This window comes from Budorcas taxicolor, chromosome 6 (assembly GCF_023091745.1).
Source record: "Budorcas taxicolor isolate Tak-1 chromosome 6, Takin1.1, whole genome shotgun sequence".
Taxonomy (NCBI): domain Eukaryota; kingdom Metazoa; phylum Chordata; class Mammalia; order Artiodactyla; family Bovidae; genus Budorcas; species Budorcas taxicolor.
Window position 1 is genome coordinate 71,166,531 of NC_068915.1, and position 22,188 is coordinate 71,188,718.

General features: G+C 43.7%; 1 protein-coding gene across 1 annotated transcript; it reads left to right on the plus strand.

The window, feature by feature from the left end:
• The first annotated feature begins 1,148 nt into the window (after positions 1-1,148).
• SRD5A3 (steroid 5 alpha-reductase 3) lies at positions 1,149-16,707 on the plus strand. The gene is made up of 5 exons (XM_052642217.1): positions 1,149-1,433; positions 8,904-9,046; positions 10,856-11,053; positions 14,844-14,978; positions 15,863-16,707. The coding sequence occupies exons 1-5, from the start codon at positions 1,213-1,215 to the stop codon at positions 16,120-16,122; spliced, it is 957 nt and encodes a 318-aa protein (XP_052498177.1). The 5' UTR covers positions 1,149-1,212; the 3' UTR covers positions 16,123-16,707.
• Positions 16,708-22,188: the final 5,481 nt, after the last annotated feature.

A 22,188-nucleotide genomic window follows, 5' to 3' on the forward strand; every position in this document is an offset into this window, starting at 1 on the left:
GTCTCCTACATTGCAGGTGGATTCTTTACCAACTGAGCTATCAGGGCTATTTTTTTTGGAACTGACACATTTAAGGCTTTAATAAAATATTTTCTAAAAGACTTAAAGTTTCATTTGTCCTAACCAAAAACAATGTTGTTTAAAACTGATGAGCCAATAAAAATAGCACTGTCACTACATGGAAATAAATATAAGAAATGGCAGATGGAGTCAAAAACTTTGCCTCTAAGGAGTGGAACTCTGGAAGGAACAGGGCTGCAGTTTTTAAATTTTTACCACTTTCATTTTTGTATTTGCAATTGCCTTTACTTTCTATTTTACTTAAATTATACACATTCCTAACATTCTACTGCTAAGTCACTTCAGTCGTGTCCGACTCTGTGCGACCCCATAGACGGCAGCCAACCAGGCGCCCCCGGCCCTGGGATTCTCAAGGCAAGAACACTGGAGTGGGTTGCCATTTCCTTCTCCAATGCATGAAAGTGAAAAGTGAAAGTGAAGTCGCTCAGTTGAGTCTGACCCTCAGCGACCCCATGGACTGCAGCCTTCCAGGCTCCTCCGCCCATGGGATTTTCCAGGCAAGAGTACTGGAATGGGGTGCCATTGCCTTCTCCTAACATTCTACTACAACTATTCATTTTTGTGTGTAACCTGCCTTCTTAATCTACATTCATATTAATATAGTTGTTCACAATCATAGCTCATTTTACATTTTAGATTTTTTTCACTTAACCTGCAGTTCCAGTTATCACAAAGCTTTCCGTGTTTTTACAGTCTCCATAATTATATTAATGGCTGCATGATATTCCAATGTGTTACTGTACCATAATTTAGCTAAATATCTAACATGGAACATTCTGGATTGTTTCCACTTCCAATAAAAACAATGCTGCAGCGAAGACTTGCAGTTATGTGGCCTTGTTCGTTCCGCTGCTTTGAATCATACTGTTGAATCATATCTCCGAGGTCCCACCGAAGCACCCCTGATTCACATAGTATACCTACTGCTACCAGCGAGCACCAAATTGACCCTAACCAGAGATCCCCGTGGCGGGGCGGTGCCTCCGTCCCAGGGGGCGTGTCCAGGGCGGGGCCGAGCGCGTCCCCGCCCCGCGCTGCGCCCCGACGTCCCGCCCGACTGAGCCCGCGCGCCGCACGCGAGTAGACGGTCTTCCGGGGGCCGGGAGAGCTAGATTGCTGGGCTCGCCAGCTATGGCTACGTGGGCGGGGACCGAGGTCTCGGCGCTGAACCCGCTGCGCGTCCTTTGGCTCACGCTGGCTGCCACCTTCCTACTAACCCTGTTGCTGCAGCTCGTGCCGCCCGGCCTGCTTCCGGGCTGCGCATTCTTCCAGGACCTGATCCGCTACGGAAAAACCAAGGAAGGGGCGCCGCCGCGCCCGGCCGCCTGCCGGGCCTTTGATGTTCCCAAGAGGTAATCGTGCCCGGGCGCGAGTCCTGGTTGCCAAGTCAAGGAGAGCCGGGGGCGCCTTGTTCGAGCTGCCGGCAGGGGGCAGCAGAGGCGGGCACGGGGCCGGCGCGGATCAGATCCGGGAAGCCCAGGCCGATTCCCCGAGGCGGCGTTACCCCGGCCCGCCCGCCGGCAACTGCACAAGTCTGCTCTGCGGCCCTAGTGGCGGAGTGTCCCGAGACACCGAGGAAGCTGAGCCACGCGCACCTCCAGGGGCGCAGGAACGTAAACTTGTGGCCTCAACTTAGCCTTTCCTTCGGGGGAAATGGCTGCGCTTCCAAATTTAGGCTTGGTACCCAGGTGGTAAAGTCTCCTTTGTCCCTAATTTCGCTTTCCGCCGTCCTGCACTCTAGGGACTCATAACGTAACTTGAGGTCGCCGAGACTCACTAGAAATGAAGGCAGGCCCTCCCTTCTTTCGTGTCCCCTGTTTGTCTCCCTCACAGTCAACAGTCAGGACGAAGGGTGAGACGCTGGTCACTAACAGACGCCACCTCCATCAGCCGCACCAAGGCAGGTGCCCCTGGAGAAAGTTGCCCAAGATGGCACGTTTAGGCAAGCGTGGTCCCTAAGCGCATAGCTCAACAGATTTCATAACTAAGTTAAATGAGAGATTAAATCGTTATGCCTTCAATATAATTGTTGAAGAAATTGTAAGGCTTATTATAGTCCGGGGAGTTTTTTATCATGTGTTTTCACTTTAAATTTGGAACATAACTGAGAAGAGTGGGCCAAACACTTCTTGATGGTAGGTATATAACAGTGGCGTTTTTTTGGAGATACAGCCTAAGTTGGCATTCAGAAAGGGGTATGGAGAAATGTGATAGGGTTTCTGATGTACCAAAATACCTCGATTATCGCTTAAACGACGAATAGGCTGTTCCCCAGGTCTGCAGATGGGAACGGGTGTAAGTAAACTTGGCTTCCCACTTCTGACTGTTGGAGAAATACTCGCCAGATATAACATTGAGAAGCGACCGCTAGGTCATTTTGGGGAATGAGGCCCTGGGAAGAAGAGCATATGCCTGTTAAGTCACTTCAGTCGTGTATGACTTTTTGCGACCTCTTGGACTGTAGCCCACCAGGCTCTGTCCATGGGGATTCTCCAGGCAAGAATACGGAAGTGGGTTGCCATTCCCTTCTCCAGGGGATCTTCCCAACACAGGGATCAAACCCACGTCTCTGTCTCCAACACTGACAGGCGAGTTCTTTACCACTAGCGCCATCTGGGAAGAAGTAGATGCTTCAAACACTGTGATTAAACCTGTTTCTTAGAGGCTCTTTTTAAGCTAAAATGTCCTGTCAACCCTATTTTTAATCAGGATTTGAATGTAGTAAGTACTTTTCTACTTCAGAGCAGGGACATTCCTAGATTGTCATTTTTTTAATGTTACAAAGTGAAGAAAACAATTACTTGTTTTGAGAGTGAATTCTAACAATTTACTTTCTAAATTTTAAAAAAGATACTAGTGTCACTGATTAAAGGGCAGATTTCAAATCATCTCCTGCACTTACCTGTTTACCTTTCTCCCATACCCCACCTCTTACTACTCCAGTCTGTGGTCATATGGCAGCCAAGAAACAGATTTTATACCTTTTCCTTATTCATTATTGCAAAATGGGTACTGTTTGGGCTGCTTGTAATTTCTACTATATTATGAAATAATTTATACCTTTTTCTTCTTCCAGAATTCTGGAATGGACCATCCTATGGTGTTTTGTTTGACTTTTTTTCCCCTAAATTGAAGCTGAAATTTCTTTTCATTCTAGAGCAGGTACAATTATTCCAGGCCAATAATGAAAGTCAAAAATGTCTAGATGCTATATTGAAGTACTTTTCCTTGTTCAAAATTCAATAGTACTCTTAAAAATGAAAATAAGCCTATAACTTTTACACTTACAAACAGGCAGCTGTGAATCATGTTTCTATACCTAAGAGCTCAAGTTAATTTGGGAGGAATTATTTTTTCATAAATGGTAAAGAATTAAACCTTAATTGAGTTCATGGAATGTTTGATTCCATAATCCCTGTCTGGTAGATTTTTTTTTTTAATTAAGGTGATACTACTTTTCTTGTTTTCTTTTGGTTCCTGAGGTTTTGACTTTCCAGAAAGTCTGAATAAATACCTGACCTCAAATATGAGTCACAATGCTCTTGACTTTCATAGTGCACATGGAAGAACTTTTATTTCTAATATTTCAAAATATTATAGAAACATTTTAATTAAATTCAGCTCTAGAGACAAAGAGAGTCATCCAGTCTTTCCCTACTGGGGTTCAGGGATTCTAACCAGAAATCCAGGGGATCTATGGATAGAACTCAGCGCAGATTGGATTGGAAAAATTTACATCTTTATTTCACTAATCTCTAGCTGTAATTCACCATTTTCTTAGTGATGAATGGAATCAACAAACCACAGTAGAATTACCAATATCTGCAGTAGAATTGGCAATACCTGCAATTTAATACTATATTAAAAATTTTGAAGAGACTAAGAATATTTTCATCACTATATAAAAATACTGTATTATCATCAGTCTGTCATTATTTAATACATTAATTAAGCACATATATCACAAATGTTTCTTAGTGGTTGTGTTACCTATATTTCAGTATAATTGGGTTTCCTCTGTATCCCCATGTATTTTAGGCTTGGGAAGGGGCGTGCTGCCTTCACCAGACTGCCAGAGGAGTCCATGGAAGAAAAATGTCAAGAATCCCTACTCTGGACTGGAAACTCCATGTGTTTACATTTGTCTTGTTTGTTGCTATATCCTAGGCTCAATGCCTGACAGATAATAAAGTCCTCAGTCAATGCTTTGAATGAATCAAAGAAAAAAGATTTTAGGTTTGATTTATTAACTTGACTAGTTTCTCTGAAAGTAACTTTGGATGAGGTACCTTCTCTTTCATACATTTATTTATTTAACCAATGTTGACAGAGTATGTACTATTGCCAAGAGCTGTTCTAGGTTCCTTGGAGCAGTAAATATGTAAACAAATCTTTTAAAACAAGCAAGATGATTTCATATGGTAATAAGTGCTTCAGAGGAAATCCAGCTGGTTACTTGATCATGAGCAAGATGTGGGTGGCAGTGACTGCCCTGGAAAGGATGATCAGAAAGGGGTAGGGCAGGAGATGAGTTCATTTCAGGAGGCCAGAACAGACACTGGGCTTTATGGACCATGGTGGAGATTAGATTTTATTCTGAGTGTATGGAAAGCAGCTTTAGGATGGGGAAATGGGGGTGTGGCATTATGTAATTTATGTTTGAAAGAATGACTTGCCATTGTGTGGGAAAGACTGGTTGAGAGGCTGTTAACAGTGGTCCAGGCAAGAAGTGGTAGTATGGATTAGAGTGTTAATGTAATAGAACCTATTTGTCATATAGGTGGTGATGATATTAAAGCACATAGCATAGGGCCAGGCACCCAGACAAAACTCAGTAACCATTAGTTTCCTTCCTTTGTGTGTGTGTATGTGCGTGCACGCTTGTGTCCAGTCAGTCATGTCCAACTTTGTGACCGCCTGGACTGTATAGCCTGCCAGGCTCCTCTGTCCATGGGATTTCCCAGGCAAGAGTACTGGAGTAGGTTGCCATTTCCTCCTCCAGAGGATCTTCCCAACCAAGGGACTGAACCCACGTCTCTTGCTTGGCAGGCGGATTCTTTACCACTGAGCCGCCAGGAAGCCTAGTTTCCTTCCTTAGTTATCCCTGTAACTCCCCTATCTGGTCCTGGGATCAGTTCTGGCAATCAGTAAATATGTATTAAATCAGATCATATCTCCTGGCTCAGAACTATCCAGTGGCTTCCAACTCACAGAAGAGTCCAAAACCTTATACAGTCTTGTTCTCACCACCTCACTGAGGTCCTATAGTTTGCCCCTCCTGTGGCTCCAATCCAGTTTTCTGGGTCTCTCTCTACTTGTTCTTTCTCCCACCTGCACTGCCTGTTTCCTCTACCTGGAAAGCTGTTCCCCCAAATAGCCAGGTGGTGTATGCTCTCACTTCCGTATAATTCTTCTCAGATACTAGCTTGTCAGTGAGACCTGCCCTGTCCACCCTGTTTAAAAATATAATGCTGCATCTCCAGCATTCCTCTTCCCAGCTTTAGTTTTCTCATTAGCAGTTATCACCTACTGACGTGCTATAAATTTTACTTCTGTGTGTTACTGTGAGTATAAGCTCCATGAGGGCAGGAATTGTTGTCCTTTGTGTTCACTGCTGTATCTCCCAAGCTAGAGCAGTCCCTGGCTTATAATAGACATCAAACTGTTGGTTAAGTCAGAGGAGTGCTTGCTTGGTGCCCAGTCCTGTGTTACCGTAAGGGTCACCGTATCCTTGCTCCCAGGGGCTCATTTCAATTAAGCATAGTGCGAACGGAAGAAAAACAGGGAAGCGTATTTAGAACAGAAGGAAGTGGAGTTTTCCAGTCTGCTTTTGAGGCTAGAGCTGGGTCTTTTCGAAAGAAATATGGGACTTCCTGGTGATCCAGTGGCTAAGACTTCATGCTCCCAATGCAGGGGACCCGGGTTCAATCCGTGCTCAGGGAACTAGACCCTGCATGTGCAACTAAGAGATCGACTGCCATAGCGAAGACCCAGCACAACCAAATACATAAATAAATAGAGATGCAACCTCAAATAAAGAGTAGAACACATTTCATGAAGCAGGAATCAGGCAAACAAAATGAGAGAGAATGTGCAAAATGTAGGAATAAGAAAAGTCAGCCTGTCAAAACCCTATGGCACAAGTAGGGCAGAGCAAAATGTGGCTTAGCAGCTTATATCAAACATGTGAGTGATTTGAATGACTCATGATTTGGTATAAATTGGTATGTGTAATGGTAGAGGTGGAAAAGCAGGTTCAAACAAGTCTCGATCACATGACCAGGAGCACAGCCATATGACTTTTACCTTCAGGGTCTTCAGGGCTGAGTCTGGAGCCAAACACTGCCACTTACTGGTAGGCATTGGACAAGTAACTGAACCTTCTGAACCTTAGTTTTCTCATCTGCCACGTGAAGATAACCACATAAACTTGCCAGGATTGTTGGGAAGATGGAATGAATACTCTTAACTGGTCTTCCCACAACTAGATGATCCTCTTACCTAAGTACCAGAGGGATTTTTTAAACAATGACCAAAATGAATGAGCTATGCTCTCTCTCTCTCTCTCCTCTCTCTCTCTCTCTCACACACACACACACACACACACATTCTCTCACATACTCCCTTTTTTTAGATTGTGATGAAATATACATGACATAACCTTTTCCACTTTAACCCTGAGTATACAGTTCAGCATCTTTAAGTCCATTCACATTGTTGTGCAGTCATCACCACTGTCCATCTCCAGAACTTTTCTATTAGCCAGAGAGATTTTTAAAACAAATTATTCCTTCAAGTCACTGTGTTCAAACGCTTGCCCATCACACTTAAAAGCCAGTGCCCTTACAGGACCCCATAGCATCTTCCCCTCCTTTCTCATGCTCTGGCACTGTCCATACGTTGTTGTTTAGTCACTAAGTCATGTCTGACTCTTGGGACCCCTTGGACTATAACCCACCAATCTCCTTTGTCCCTGGGACTTTCCAGGCAAGAATACTGGAGTGGGTTGCTGTTTCCTTCTCCAGGGGACCTTCCTGACCCAGAGATCAACCCCATATCTCCAGCATTGGCAGGAGAGTTCTTTACCACTGATCCACCAGGGAAGCCCACTATCTATGTAGGTGTCCTTTATTGTACCTCAGGGCCTTTGTGGTTGCTGTTTCCTCTGCCTAGAAAACTTCTTAGACATTCACAAGGGTTACTCTTGCTAGCCAAGCATCACTTCTAGAAGGGCCATCCTTGTCTACCCATCCAAAATGACCTCTCCTCTGCACCACCTCTGTCCTATCACCCAGCATCAGGCAGGATGTCTACAGATTGATTTGCTGACTCTGTACGGAAAGATAAACTTCAGCAAGCCAGGCACCTGGTCAGTTTGCTCCCTGCTGCATCTCCAGCTCCAAGAACATCACCCAGCAGGTTCGAAGTGCTCAGTAATTTTTTTTTTAAAAAATGAAGTAGGTAAAGTGGCTCTAAAGTTGCCCCTCAGAAGCTGTCCCCTCCTCTTTCCATGGGAACCTGCAGAGCAATGCTGCCATTCTGAGCTATTGGCTCAGACCAGACCTGGGCTCAGTTCTAGCAGGTGTATCTTAAGGAAGACTCTGGTAGGCAACCAGAGGCCAGGGTCTAGGCATGGGGCAGAGGGGGCAGAATTGACACTCATGCTTGAACTAAGCTCTTGAGTGTGAAGACCTGAATCAGGATTAATAGGACATCTCAGGACAGATCTAGTGACAGAATTTGTAACAATGGTGGGAGAATTAAGTGGGTTTCTATGGAATGATCAGCTTAGATGAGCGTTAGTTAGACTAGGTTGTGGGCATGGCCTAGGGGACTCTGAGTTCTGGGACTTAGAAACATATTCTGGATCACCTAGAAGGGGAGTCTCTTGAGTCCGTGTGTAGTCTTCTTGACTCCAGGCTGTCTTACTGCATCACAGATTAATGAGACAAGAAGGAAGGCTTAGTATAACTGTGATGCTTTGAAGACCAGAGAAGGCCAGGTGATGTCCAGGCAACTTGCAGAGTCAGAAGGATTTTAAGTTGATTCAAATAGAGAAAACTAGCAGACGAATAGATAAAGAGACCTCAGAAAAACCTGTGGCAGGCCCTCATACTATACCAGGTGGTGTCATTGCAGCAAACCACATAAAATCTACTCTGTTAATTGCAATTTTTGTTGCTTTTGTAGTTTTATTTCATTTGTTACTCTGTTGATGGCAACACACACACTGTACTTGTACGAGACTGTACCCATCAGGAGTTGATGGCTAGTTTTATGAGTTCTTATTTGTCATGTTATCATAGAAGTAATTTAGGTCGACGCAATTTAGGAAGACACTAAATCAGAAGACCTGTTTAAGGTTTCTTGCAGCCCTATGAGCCGGTGATTGTGCAAATCTTGTGTAACTGTTGTATGGCTATTGCAGCAATATTACTTGAGATTTAGAAATCTCCCACAGGTTTGGCTTGTGGTAGCACAGTCTAGGCTCTCCCTGCCAGGCCCTGGGGCCCTCTATTTTTGAGTTTGAGCCCAATTTTGTTACCCGAAGATAAGACAGTTAACTTTAATCTAAATTTAACAAGGCCATTTGTGTTCTTATTAACCTCAGGAAACTTCTTTTTCCTATTAGTTACCAGTCTTATCATCTGAAAGGAAATTTCAAAAATCTGAACATCTGTAGGATTCAGGTTCTATTAAAAAAGCAAAACTATGCTTGCAGCATGAGGGAAAAGAGGATGAGGAAGCAAGAAATAGTCTCTAGCATAATGGCTTCCAGTGGGTCTGCTTTGATCATTATCTAACCTGTTTTCTCTTTGCAGGTATTTTTCGCATTTCTACATCATCTCAGTGCTGTGGAATGGGTTCCTGCTTTGGAGCCTTACTCACTCTCTGTTCATGGGAGCACCTTTTCCAAACTGGCTTCATGGTCTGCTTAGAATTCTTGGGACTGCACAGTTCCGAGGTAACAACTCCCCTGGCTAATTCCAACCCTTGCGTCCTGTTCCTGACTTTCCTGCCTGCGGCAAGCTGTTCTGGGTACTTCGTAGCTTCTCTCAGGCTCTTCCTCAGCGGGTTAAAGGTGGGGGCAGAAAGGCTTCTGCGTGGATCATAGCCAGATGTCCAAGGAGGAGGCCTCAGGTCCTTCATTGAGATCACGGCAGAGCTGCAAGTCGACTCTTCATCCCTGACTTCCCAGCAAGCGCTGTGCTACCCAGCAAGCGCTGTGCTAAACAGCACTGGCCATTCTCCCTCCGATATTTTTAGTACTGTTTTATGCAGAAGTCTTTACAATTAAGGGGAAAAACTTTTAAGATTCCTCAGGTTTGCCTTGAAACATTTATCATATATGTAGTTCCAACCAAAATCATGCCTCCAGACTCCAGAAATTTGAGAGAAAATTACTTTTTGATCACGGATTAAAAATGTTTGTTATGCTATGGGGCTTTGGTTATATAATAAAATTGACTGGAAGTAGTTGTTGACCAGATGATTACAAAGTAGCCCTTAATTGGCCTCACTGTGCCTTGAATAAAGGATACACGGAACGATTTAAAAAGTAAGGAACTGAAAGCGAAAACCATAACGTGACCTCACTTAATGTCAGGCAGCAGGAGAGGGGAAGAGTTAGAAATACATTGTTCTGGGGCTGTCTCTGTCCTTTGTTCCAGCAGCCAAACCACTGGCTCCATAGGAACAATCCTTTTTCTGTATCAACAGAGGAACTTTTTGCAAAAGATGACAGTCAGACGGGAAACGTATGCGGAGCCCACTTGGGAGGGGAAGATACCAGAGCGAATCCCACTTGACCACTTAACACTTTATGCCTTCTTTTGTGTACTGGAGGGTTCATGGGGTTCTAGTATTTGGACGGTGATTGCGAGGAGTTCTATTTGATTGTTTGTCTTAACCTGTTGCTGAGGAGTTAGAACTAGATTTTTACTACGTTTAAAAGAGAAAAGCAGGCCAAGCCAATATGACAGAAGTCTCCATAGAATGTACCCTTCGGAGAGTCAGGGGAGGGGCAGTGCCTGGAAGGGAACCCAAGCACCTGCTGGTTGTCTTCCATTTCTGGATCTGGTCATACGGGTTTAGTTTGTAAAAATCTATTAGGCTGTGTTCTTATTGTATGTTTATGTTGTATGATAACAGTTTTTGAAAAATCTAGATTTTATGTCATTTTAAAAACCAGCATTTTTTCTGACTTGTTTTGGGGCAGAGGGGCAAAAGGCAGATAGATAGATCTCAAGGCTCACAGTCCCCCAAAAGTATCATTTTTTTCCCCCTTAGTATGAAAAGAAATGCACAGTTCTTCCCACTCCATTTTCATGCCCCTTTCTGCTTCTATACATTCCTGTGTCACGTGTCCCCCTGACCTCAGGCATCCCACCAGGGGGCCTGGCTCAGAAGTCATCCAGGAACTCTTCCTGACCGTCTTCAAATGGGACCCAGAAAACCCATCTTCAAATGTCAGGGACCCAGAAACTGGAGTTGGGTTCTGAGAGCACAGACCCTTCCCAGCCCCATAACCCAGACGGCTTTCACATCACAAAGTAGAGACAGGAGACCTGAGTTCGTCTCCACTGTGTCACTAGCCAAATTCCTTGACTCACTTGGCTCACTTCCTCATTGCCACTAAAAATGGAAGTGTTAGACTGGATGATATCTGGTACCCTTTCGTAGCTCTGATCTTGTAGCTCTAACAGTAAGGACGGACATAACTTTGGATTATCCCTGGAGAGAGATGCTGAGCATGTTCCGTTCTGAATCGTAGGGGGTGAGCTTGCGCTGTCTGCGTTCTTAGTGCTGGTGTTTTTATGGCTGCACAGCCTGCGAAGACTCTTTGAGTGCTTCTACGTCAGTGTCTTCTCCAATGCCGTGATCCACGTCGTGCAGTACTGTTTTGGACTTGTGTACTATATCCTTGTTGGCCTGACTGTGCTGAGCCAAGTGCCCATGGACGGCAGGAATGGTGAGTGGTCATTGGGGTCCGTCAGCTGAGTCACTGAGTATGTGAGGGACTCTCCCCACCAAGCATTACGGAAGTTGGAAAGGAAGAGACCTGCCCAATCCGCTTGGCATATGAGGAGTCTGGGCTCTGACTGTAGCTTTAAAAACTCTACGTACCTGGAGGCTGTCATAAAGAGTGAAACAAGTCAGGAAGAGAAAAATAAACATTATCTATTAACGCATATATGTGGGCTCTAGAAAAATGGTATAGACGATCTTATTTGCAACCTAGTAGAGACACAGATGTAGAGAGCAAATGTGTGGACACCAAGGCAGAGAGGGATGGAGTGGGGTGAATTGGCAGACTGGGTTTGACACTATTGATACTATGTATAAAATAGATAACCAATGAGAACCTACTGTGTATAGCTCAGGAGACCCTCCTCAGTGCTCCGTGGTGCCCTAAATGGGAAGGAAATCCAAAAAAAGAAGAGGATATATGTGTATCTGTGGCTGATTCACTTTGCTGTATGGCAGAAACTAACACAACATTGTGACGCAGCTATACTCCAATAAAAATTTTAAAAATTAAACCAGTCAGCATGCCCAAGGGCACCCAGCAGGTACACATCACATTAACCATAACTGCTGAAACCCGAGAGACGCCAACATGAGCAGCAGTGCCTTCAGTAAAGAGAGTGAAGTGCAGAGTCCTCTGGAGGCTCGGTTTAGGGGTGAAGAAATGGGCCACGGGGTTTCCCTCAGTGGCACTGAAGTCAGTGAACTTCTGTGGGTTAGTCTGGAAAGAAAGAGGCAGTGTGGTCAGGAGTAGAACAGGAAGCAGGGGAACTCACTGGAGCAGGAGAAAGGCGAGCCAGCCCAGTTGTCTCACCAAAGCCTCGTCATCCTGGGGTGGAGGGGTGAGGCTGGGGAAGGTGAAGTTGTTGTGCAAGGTGAAATCATGGAACACCAGAGGAGGAAGGGGTGGCCCCAGCTCCTGGTGACAAGTTGGGATTTGAGAGGAGGCAGGGAGCCATTCTATTGCCATTTAGTTCTTGTGGTGGTTCCCCTTACAAAAAAACTTTTCTCAAGTGAGGCAGCCTGAGAGGGGAGGGCAAGAGTACTGTGGTAAATCAAAGTTGTGTCTTAACACTTCCGAAGCTGTCACTTGCTAGGAAGAGGGAAGCAAAATCACAACCTTGGTTTATGAGGAGGAAATGAAATGTGATTTTGGGGACTGGGGTGGTGGAAGGGAGGGAGGATATTTGACCATCTTTTTTTTTTTTTTTTTTACGAAAACAGTGCATGTTTATCATAAAGAATTCAAGTCATTTTGGGTGATTGAAGTGAGTTTTTAGTGCTTAGGTTAACTTCATCTTGCACCCTTAGTATCCATCAGCCCACACGTGCTAGGGTAGATTATTCACAACTGTTTTCTCTAAGCCCAAGTCTCTCTGTTTCCTAAAGCTGCTCTATCCCTCCTCGTCAGTTGAGCCCATGGTCTGGATATTTCCAGTACTCAGTGAGTGAGCTTTCTCCACAGGTTTGATTTCCATGCTGAGCACCCTTTGATCAGCCTCTCTGTGTTGCTGTACGACCACCCAAGGCTTCCATGGCTCGAGGAATGATTTTAAAGTACGACTTACCGATAATCTTTCTCAATTCCTGAATTATTTATTGGCTCTAGCCACACTCAGCTGGCATCTCTCCATCTGATTTCTCTGAACTTAAGTCAGTTTTTCCTCCCTCAGCTTTTGGCTGTGGCATTCTTTTCGGCCCATGTCACTATTTGAGCTGTCATTCCTGAAGAACAGTCCTAGGTTTTCACCCAAAGGAACTTTCCAGAGCACTTTGGTAACCTACTGACTTGTAAACTGTCAGCATGACGTGTCTCTCCTGGAGTTTCCTCTGCTGGCCTGGACCCCAGCTCTTGCTCTTCCTCCTATAGAAACAGTCAAGGAAAGGCTGCTGAGACACCCACAAAATAGCTTGTAGATACTCCTTTCTGAAGCTCTCTGAGACTTGAGTTTCACCTACCTGTCCTTCAGGAGGTCATCTCCAGTCATTTGGGGCAGGCTGGGGAAGACTGGTTTCAGGAATTCATTGGAAGAAAGCACACTGGGGCATTTGCCAGCTTCATGGTCTGATAGGCGCTTAGGAGTCAGATGGGCCTGAGTCTGAATTCTGGCTTATTTAATTTATCAGAGCTCCAGGCCCTTTATCTGGAATTGGGGACATACGCTGATTTCAGAGGGTTCCTACGAAAATGGGAAGAAAGTGTATCTGTGAACTACCCAGATCTTCACATCTCCTTGTCTTCAGAGCCTAGAGGGTCTGCCCCTAGTCACTCTCCATTATATTCTGTGGTTTTTTTTTTCTTGAGCCCCATCTCTGCCTTATATTATCTTGATTATTGATTTTTTTAAACTTGTTTCATCTCCTGCTACTAGAATGTGAGTTCATGAGGACTAGGATCTGACCTGACTCCCACTGCTTTATCCCTCATGAGCGATGCCACACTCAGTAGACAGTCCATAAGGAATGAATAAATAAACAAATAATTACTACACAGATCAGACCCTCGGTAAATAGCCTTCTGCCTGCCTCCCCTCTCCTGTATTATAACTCCAACTTACTCTGAAAAATCTTTTTTCCTCCATAGGTAATTTCTCCGCCTTTAGAGTAGGTGACTTGGCAGTGAGGCAAACTCCCCACCTTCTAACCCTGTGGTGACTTGCTCTTAAAGCCCCCTCTGATTTAAAACTGGTTTTCATATTTTGTTTGTTTTTAACTTATAAAAATATAACCACTTAGTTAAATGGCTAAACCTAGTAAACATTAAGGGACTTATCGTTTTTAAAAGAAATTAACTCAATTAGACTTTGATGGACTGTTGTTAGTTATTAGCTGTCACCAGCTGAGTCCTCCTTCCAAGTACCCGTATGGAATAGCTTGATCCTTGGTTCTCATACCTAAATCAATTTTTAGGGGCTCCCTCTCGGCTCCAGAGCCTAGGCTCCTCCCCACTGTCAGTGGACAGCTTTGTTTCCTTCATTCAAGTCCCTGACTCACCTCACTGCTTCCTGCTGAACACAGGCAAGTCCTCAGTTTGCTTTTCTGATGCCAGTCCTTAGAAAACCTTCATTCTTCCTGTCTTCTTGGTACCTAGAGAAGAAAAAGAAAGATGGAACTTTGAATGTTTCTACTCCTGAAACAAAATCTCTTGACTGGGTTCTCTCTAATCAGAACAGGATATCGCTTTGGTCTTTACCTTGCAGTTTACATTTCCCTTTTTGAGAAGCTCCACCCCTCACCTTTACTTCCAGTGATTTTCTTCACTGGCTGGAGCCAATCAAGTCAGTATTCACAGTTTCCCTAGAAATGGCTCAGGTGAGATCCTTCAGAAGGTGTTTTTCTGACAGCAGACTGCAAGAAAGAAAACATCAAACCAGGCTTAGCAATAAAAATGCAGAGTGGTCTCACCACACAAGAGCACATCACAAGAGTGGGAGCTGACCCACAGAGCTGATCCCCATGCCTGAAGCACTGGAAGAAGGAGCAGGAGAATGTGCCGACCTGGAGCTCTCCTCCAGTGAGCCCTGCAGCTGCCCCCAGCTGAGGAGCACACCTCCTTCATCCACAGGGATGGTGTTCTCCCTTCTGTGCTTGGGAAATGATATCAGGGTGGTTTTCTAGTCAGGAGGAACCGAATAAGTGGATAATTGTGCTCTGCAGACTGTATGATTTTTTTAATGTGCTGAGCCTCTGAAGTTTTGCAGAGTTGGCTAATAAGGTAATTCTTATTTCTGTAGTCTATGTGATAGGGAAGAATCTCTTGATGCAGGCTCGGTGGTTCCATATCCTCGGAATGATGATGTTCATCTGGTCATCTGCCCATCAGTATAAATGTCATGTCATTCTCAGCAATCTCAGGAAAAACAAGGCAGGTAAGATATCTTTTAGAACCACTGACTGGGGTTTTAGCCCTCAGGAGTTAAATGTACTTATTCTTTCTCTCTTTTCTTTCGTGCCCTAATTAGTCAACTAATCAATCTATCAAATACTCATTTTGACAAGACTCTCTGGGTCTTGATCTTCCCATCTGTAAAATGAGAGCATTTTACTGACAGCCCTCCCTGCCACCATCTAGCCCTGACATTCTGTGACTATTCTGTGCCCACATTTTGGGGCCTGCACTGCGTATATGTGTCTAACCAGCATGTCAGCACTACCATTACTGTGCCAAGTTAGTATCGTTCCAGCCAAAATAAAAAAACTTACCTTTTTTAGTTAGCTTGTATTGACTTATCACAAATACAGTTTTTATTAGGCTTTTTGAAATAATAAAAATTGAACAGTGCGACTCAGCATTTATCAGGCACTTGTTTTGTGCCAGCACTGTTCTGAGTTGCTTTATGTGTAATGTCACAGTACTCGCTTGAGGCAGATACAGTCTTACCCTGATTTTACAGGTGAGGAAACAGGCACAGAGAGGTTAAGCAACTTACCTAAAATTGCACAGCTTGTAAGTGGCAGAGCTAGGATTCTAACTCATGCAGTCTGACTCTGGAATCTGAGCTCTTCATGACTAGCTTGGGAGGATTGTTGGAGAAAGAGGCTTTCTTTTGTGCTTATTTACAGTTAGTATAACTTCAGTCTGTGACTTTCTGACATGTAGTAGGTTGATAGTGGAGGTGGTGACAGCATGGTGGTTTGTACAGGTCTGTGACATCCTTTTCTGGTTGAGTTTTTATAAATGATTTTGGGAGCAGAGTGGTAAAACTCTACTAGCAGCTTCAGATGTTAAGGGTATCTTCTTTTCCCGTTTCAGGAGTGGTCATTCACTGTAACCACCGAATCCCTTTCGGAGACTGGTTTGAGTACGTCTCTTCCCCTAACTACTTGGCAGAGCTGATGATCTACGTTTCCATGGCTGTCACCTTCGGTTTCTACAACTTAACTTGGTGGCTCGTGGTAACATATGTCTTCTTCAGCCAGGCCCTGTCTGCTTTCCTCAGCCACAAATTCTACAGAAGCAAATTCATCTCCTACCCGAAGCACAGGAAAGCTTTCCTGCCATTTCTGTTTTAAGTTAACCTCCAGTTATAAAGAATGCAAACCAAGTGACGGGTTCAATTCCTAAGGACAAGCAAGTCTAGAGACCAAAGGACAGTTTCTATGGAATGGCTTGAAGCTCTCTGTTCCATTTCTGTTTCCAAAAGCCTTCACTGCATGAGCAAAGACATACCCCTCCAGAAAATGAGTCTTCAGAGAAGAAATCCTTCCTCCCAGCAGACCTGGGAACGCTGTGTGTACTTTCTGAGATGCCCTATAAAACCAACCAGCTGCTAAAAAATAAAGAGCAGATGAGACTTCAAGCTGCTTCAAAAACAAAACCAGCCAAGAATATATGAACAGCATCTAACAAATACATATATATACAAAGGAAGACATAAGCTCACATGTGGCTTTGTTTTTGCTCTGGACAAACTAACTAGATAGCAGGATAAGCAATATAGTAGGTGCTCAGTAAATGCTTATTGCATTTCAGTTAAAGCAGAACAGCCCTTGAAAATAACAGCAATGTATAATTTCACACTGATGGATTCAGGGGAAAGTGAGTTTATTGAAGTTATTTTACACTTATTACACAAAGATTACCAGTAATGTAACCATCAGTAGTCATCTCCCCCTCAAATCACAGCTTAACAGAAAGTTTGAAACCTCTTTTATTTAATATTTTTTTGATATCCCTTTCTAGGGATACTTAAAAGTGAAAGTATCAAAAATAAAAGTATTTTTGTATTTATGCATAAAAGCCTTCATGAATGGCACTGACACTCCAGATCGGATAGCGCTGTAGCCTCATTCGTACGTAGTTACTTAGATTGGATTAATAACTGCCTGAGTGTATTTTAACTTAATAGAATGAATCCAAAGATATTTAAAGTTTATACTGACAATAGCTTATTTAAAGAAAATACCCATCATTCAATCAAGTAGATATAAAAGCATAGTGTGAAAGTAGAAAATAATACCATAGTCTGAGCGGTGCAGTAAAAACTGCACATTTGTGCAACATAAGATTTACTGGCTTATTGGCCAAGGTATTAACTGTTCCTTTTATACAGATGTTTTATTATAGTCTATTAAAGTTTTGTGCTCAGATAGTGATGGACAGGGAGGCCTGGCGTGCTGTGATTCATGGGGTCGCAAAGAGTCGGACACGACTGAGTGACTGTACTGAACTGAACTGATACCATGCTGTGAGGGAAAGCACCTCATTGTTAACCCAACACAGATGGAATGCAGTCTAAGGATGTCCTCCCCACCTGCATCTCTGCAGTGATAAACCAAAGCTATTAGATTCTTTCCAATCTGACTTTTCAGGAACAAAATTTCCTACTTCAGAAATGTGAAGCCCATTGCATTTTGGTCTTAATTTCCACACAAATGGCATAACTTTTAGTAGCATACTATTGGGGGAGAAAAATGTATTTTGCTTTAGCTTGCAATTTCATACTAGGCTAGACTAGGAATTTGGCTACTACTCTGGAATTTCATTGTACTTTTAAGTGAAATCATCATCACCCCTGCGAGGAGGCCCATGGGGCTGTGAGAGAGGTTTCCCTGTCCGCCCTGTACACCCCGTGCCCACACCACCCTCATCACACTTCTGCTCTCCCTTCACCTTCCTGGCTCAGACATTGCACTTCTAGGTGAAAACAAAAAAGGAAGTAGTGCTGTCCTCAAAGGGGTTCAGAACAGAGTCAGGTGGTCTTTGATGAAAGCTCAACCGTGGAGAATAATTGAAAATCATGCTGCGTTGCAAGATCGCTATCAGCAATGCTCTTTGCATTGGTGAAAATATTCTGTGTGCCTGAAGGGAGAGTGCCAGAGACAGTCTGTAGATTCTTCTCATGGGTGGTCCTGGAATAGCCTGGGGGCAGGGTTCCTGTCTTAACCTGCTAGCTTAGTTGAACAGCTTTCCTCTTTTCATTTTGTTACTAGTAAGTTCAAGAGAATGATACTGAACCAGCTCATAACAGCATTTCCTGGGTTAACAACTGACTATAAAAGTATGCTAAAAATAGCCTTTGTTTTTAAGTCTCCCAAGTTGTAGCTTGGCCTCTATACTAACATTTGCGTTCAGTGAGCTTTCAGTGAGCATGGATGATTTTGTGTCCACAAAGCTTTGTTCTGTGTTACCTTTTTAATTCAGTGAGTGGTTATTACTAGAATTCCTATCTGAAAAAAAGGAAAAGCCTTTGCTGATATTTTTATATGAAGCTTAATAGATAGTCTAAGGAGACTGTAAACATTTACATAACTAAAGTTACCTGAAAATTCAAGGACCATTGATAAGGAATCTGTCTCGAACTGATAACATTAAAGAGGTCTTAATAAACGAGCAAGTAGAAATTTTTTACATATCTAAGCAGTATCTGCTTATCAGAAAAAAGTATTCAACTGATTTTTATCAGTATCTTAACCTTCTAAGATTTTTCTGATAAATGGAAAAGAAACAGTAGAGCTGGCAGTTGTCCCTAAATCACATTATGCATATTTCATCATTTTTCTCAAATACTGATGATCTAGAATGCCATTTATTGGTTTAAGGGAAACAAAATTTAATTATTTGAATAAACATTGTATTATAAAGAGCTACCCTATGCACATAATATCAGGTCTCTTCCTTCGAAAAGACTGAACACTTGAAGTGCTTAGGGGACAAAAGAACACAAGGGATTTCTCTGCAGAAAGACCAATCTACCTCCTGAGTCTAGCCCTCTGGGTAAAAACCTCGTAGCATATGTGCGGTTTTTAATCAGGGGTCCCTGGCCTACATAGCGTCTTTCTGTGAATTAAAAAGTCGTTACTCTAGGAGCATCCCTATGAGAGCAGGGCATGAGCCTTTGTGGCATAAAAGGCAGCTGGGGATGGGTGTGCAGCTTAACAAGCAGATCTTGAGCTGGATCTCGGCCCAGTCATCCTTCAACCTGGTGTCTGTGCAGTGCACGAACTGCACAGTGGTCCATGGAGCCCCTGCTCATCGTGCTGCCTGATTCTGCAGATTCTGTTCACTCTAAAGTAAAAAGACTTGATTTCATGGAATCTTCTCACTGAGAAAGACCATATGAATAAATCTAGGAGAAGGGGAAGTAAGCACTCCATGTAAAACATCTCTGCTGCTGCCCACCAAAAGAGCAGTTTGGTGGTTAGCAGGTAAGGGACTCTCAAACGGTCGAATGTTCAGATGCTAGGATGCTAGTCCCAAGTAGAATATTTTGCTTCTCTGATTGACATCTCCTGTCTTTCCAGTTCATTGTTCTAGTACAGCAACTCCAACAGCCCTTCCACCCCATTGGGACCTCCAGTCTATTGATACCATGACATTATTATTGTCCTTCACCTCTCTAAGTTTTATCTCCTTGATGTACTTAATAGAATCATTCTTATCATCCATTTGTAATATCCCCAACTCTCTTGCCTCCCTGCATTGCTTCTTCCTGCTGATTTAACTTAAGGTACTGCTTCTGCTGCTATGTTGCTTCAGTCGTGTCTGACTCTGGGCAACCCCACAGACAGCAGCCCACCAGGCTCCCCCATCCCTAGGATTCTCCAGGCAAGAACACTGGAGTGGGTTGCCATTTCATTCTGCATCCCTGGTTAAATTCAACCCTCCCTTCCCTGTGTGTGCACCTAGGCACCTGAACTATGGCTGGCGAAATACAGTCCCCAAACATCCCCCTTCAGATTATGGCCACTCACCTCAAGCAGTGTTCACTGCTGCAGTCATAGTGAGCATCCCTGTTCCATTCACTCTCCCACTCTGCTGACTGAGTCGCATCTCTGACTCAAGAGAGCGAAGCTGCTGGAAGACGACTTCCACAGGTTACCATCACTGCACCCACATAAGCATCTGCCCTTGTATGTTGTCTGCCCTTATTACTATTGTTGAAGGATACTTTTTTAAAAAGAATATATAATCATTCTCATACAAATATAAAATGAACATGTGCCAAAGATTCTATTGAAATCATGGTGAAGGAACCAGTAAGACATTAGAACCAGCTCAAAGAATTTCAAAGAGCGGACAGATAAATGGATAATGTGCGTGCGTGTGTCTTAAGTCGCTTCAGTCGTGTCCAACTCTTTGTGACCCTATGGATTATAGCCCACCAGGATCCTCTGCCCTTGGGATTTTCTAGGCAAGAATACTTGAGTGGGTTGCCATGCCTTCCCCCAGAGGATCTTCCCAACCCAGGGATTGAACCCACCTCTCATGTCTCCACATTGGCCGGTGGGTTCTTTACCACTTGTGCCACCTGGGAAACCCATATGGATAGTAAGGCATGCTAAAAATAAATTTGCTTAATATATGCAACACTGTCTTCTGTAGTAAGAGAGGAAAATCAGTTGTGCCCCCATTGGACAAAACTCATTTGTATGTCTATAGAAAAGATTTTGCATTCCTACCAAGTGTCTATGGGATTCCCTGGTGGTGCAGAGGTTAAAGCGTCTGCCTGCAATGTGGGAGATCTGGGTTCGATTCCTGGGTCGGGAAGATCCCCTGGAGAAGGAAATGGCAAGCCGCTCCAGTATTCTTGCCTGGAGAATCCAATGGATGGAGGAGCTTTGTGGGCTCCAGTCCACGGGTCGCAAAGAGTCGGACACGACTGAGCGACTTCACCAGGTGTCTATGACTTAGAAAGTTATAAAATAGTTCAAAGACAAGGTGCAGATAACCTGAAGAGTATGATAGACTAGACACTAGTAATATTTTTTTTGCTCATTTCAAAATCATTTACAACTTTTTCCTGAAACTTAGAAACAGTCGGTTTGGGTTTCTAGTTGAAGCTAGGCCCTCTGCTTGGGCACTAGAGTCTACCTAAGGACATTGGTTAGCTATTCTTCCTATTAAGTCAGCAAAGTTTTGCCCTTTCTCAATTTTTCCAGCAGCAAACAAAATACCTTTTTAAAACCTAACCCCATTTCCTTCACCGGATAGCACCTGATTTTTCTGGTGGCTTTGCAGCCAAACTACAAAGTTTTATTTTGTCCTTACTAGCTCCAGTTCTTTTCCTCTCACTGCTCAACCTATTCCAGTCACTCTCCAGACCACACAACTCAACTGACACTGCTCCTGAAAGAACCTCCAGCAACCATGAGAAATCTAGTGGTTGCTTCTCAGTATCCACACCAAGGCAGCAGTCAGTCACTTCACCTTGATACGCTTCCTCTAATTGACTCTAAGACTCTGCACACTCTTGAGCTTTCCTCCTTACTTCCCTGGCTATTCCTTCCCAGGTTTTTATATGATTCCTTCTGTTTATCCTGACTTCTGAATGTAGAAATGCGCCAGTTCCGAGTTCTTGGTCCCTTTCTCTATCTTTAGATGGTGATCTCATAACAGTCTCATGACTTGAAATACTATTTATATACTGATAACTTCTAAATATATGACAATGTCTAAACATCATTCCTCAACCCTCAACTCATGTCCAATTGCATACTCGGTGTCTCTACTTGGTGTGTAATATAGATCTCGATTGATGTGATTACATGGGAATTTCTGATTTTCCTCATCTGCCACCTCTCCTACAGCCCTCCTGTTTCTTTACTTACTCAAACTGAAAATAACAAGGTCTTCCTTGACTCTTCTCTTTTCTCTCTTGGTGTGCAGACCATCAGTGGCTCTGCATCCAGAAGTTATCCCTGTTATATTAACTCTTTGAGCTCCCCTCCTGATTTGAGCCACCATCATTGAACCGCGTAGTCCGTTGCAACAGACTCCTAATCAGTCTCCTGGCTGTCTCCCTTATTCTCTACAGCTGATTCTCGACATAAGCCAGCATGATCTTTCAAAAATGTAGCTCGTCACTACTGTCTCAAAGCCCTGCAACAACTACCAGTTCCTCTCAGATTAAGGCCAAAGTTAACTCCAGTAACCTACTAGTTTCCCATATGATCTGACCCGCAGTCATCTCTCTTACCTCGTCTCCTATTCTTACCTTCATTCCCTCTCCCTGCACACTGGCCTCCTTGCTGGTCCATATACATCAGCCATGCTCCCATGTTAGGGCCTTTGCACAGGTTGTTCCGTCTGCGTAGAGTGCTCCTTCCCCAGAGGGCCACATGGCTAACTCCTTCACC

Bases quoted from the DNA above. Each gene is read 5' to 3' on its own strand.
- SRD5A3 (XM_052642217.1), top strand. From the start codon at position 1,213: ATGGCTACGTGGGCGGGGACCGAGGTCTCGGCGCTGAACCCGCTGCGC. The intron at 11,054-14,843 runs GTGAGTGGTCAT...TTATTTCTGTAG, and splicing joins GCCCATGGACGGCAGGAATG to TCTATGTGATAGGGAAGAAT. The intron at 14,979-15,862 runs GTAAGATATCTT...TTCCCGTTTCAG, and splicing joins TCTCAGGAAAAACAAGGCAG to GAGTGGTCATTCACTGTAAC.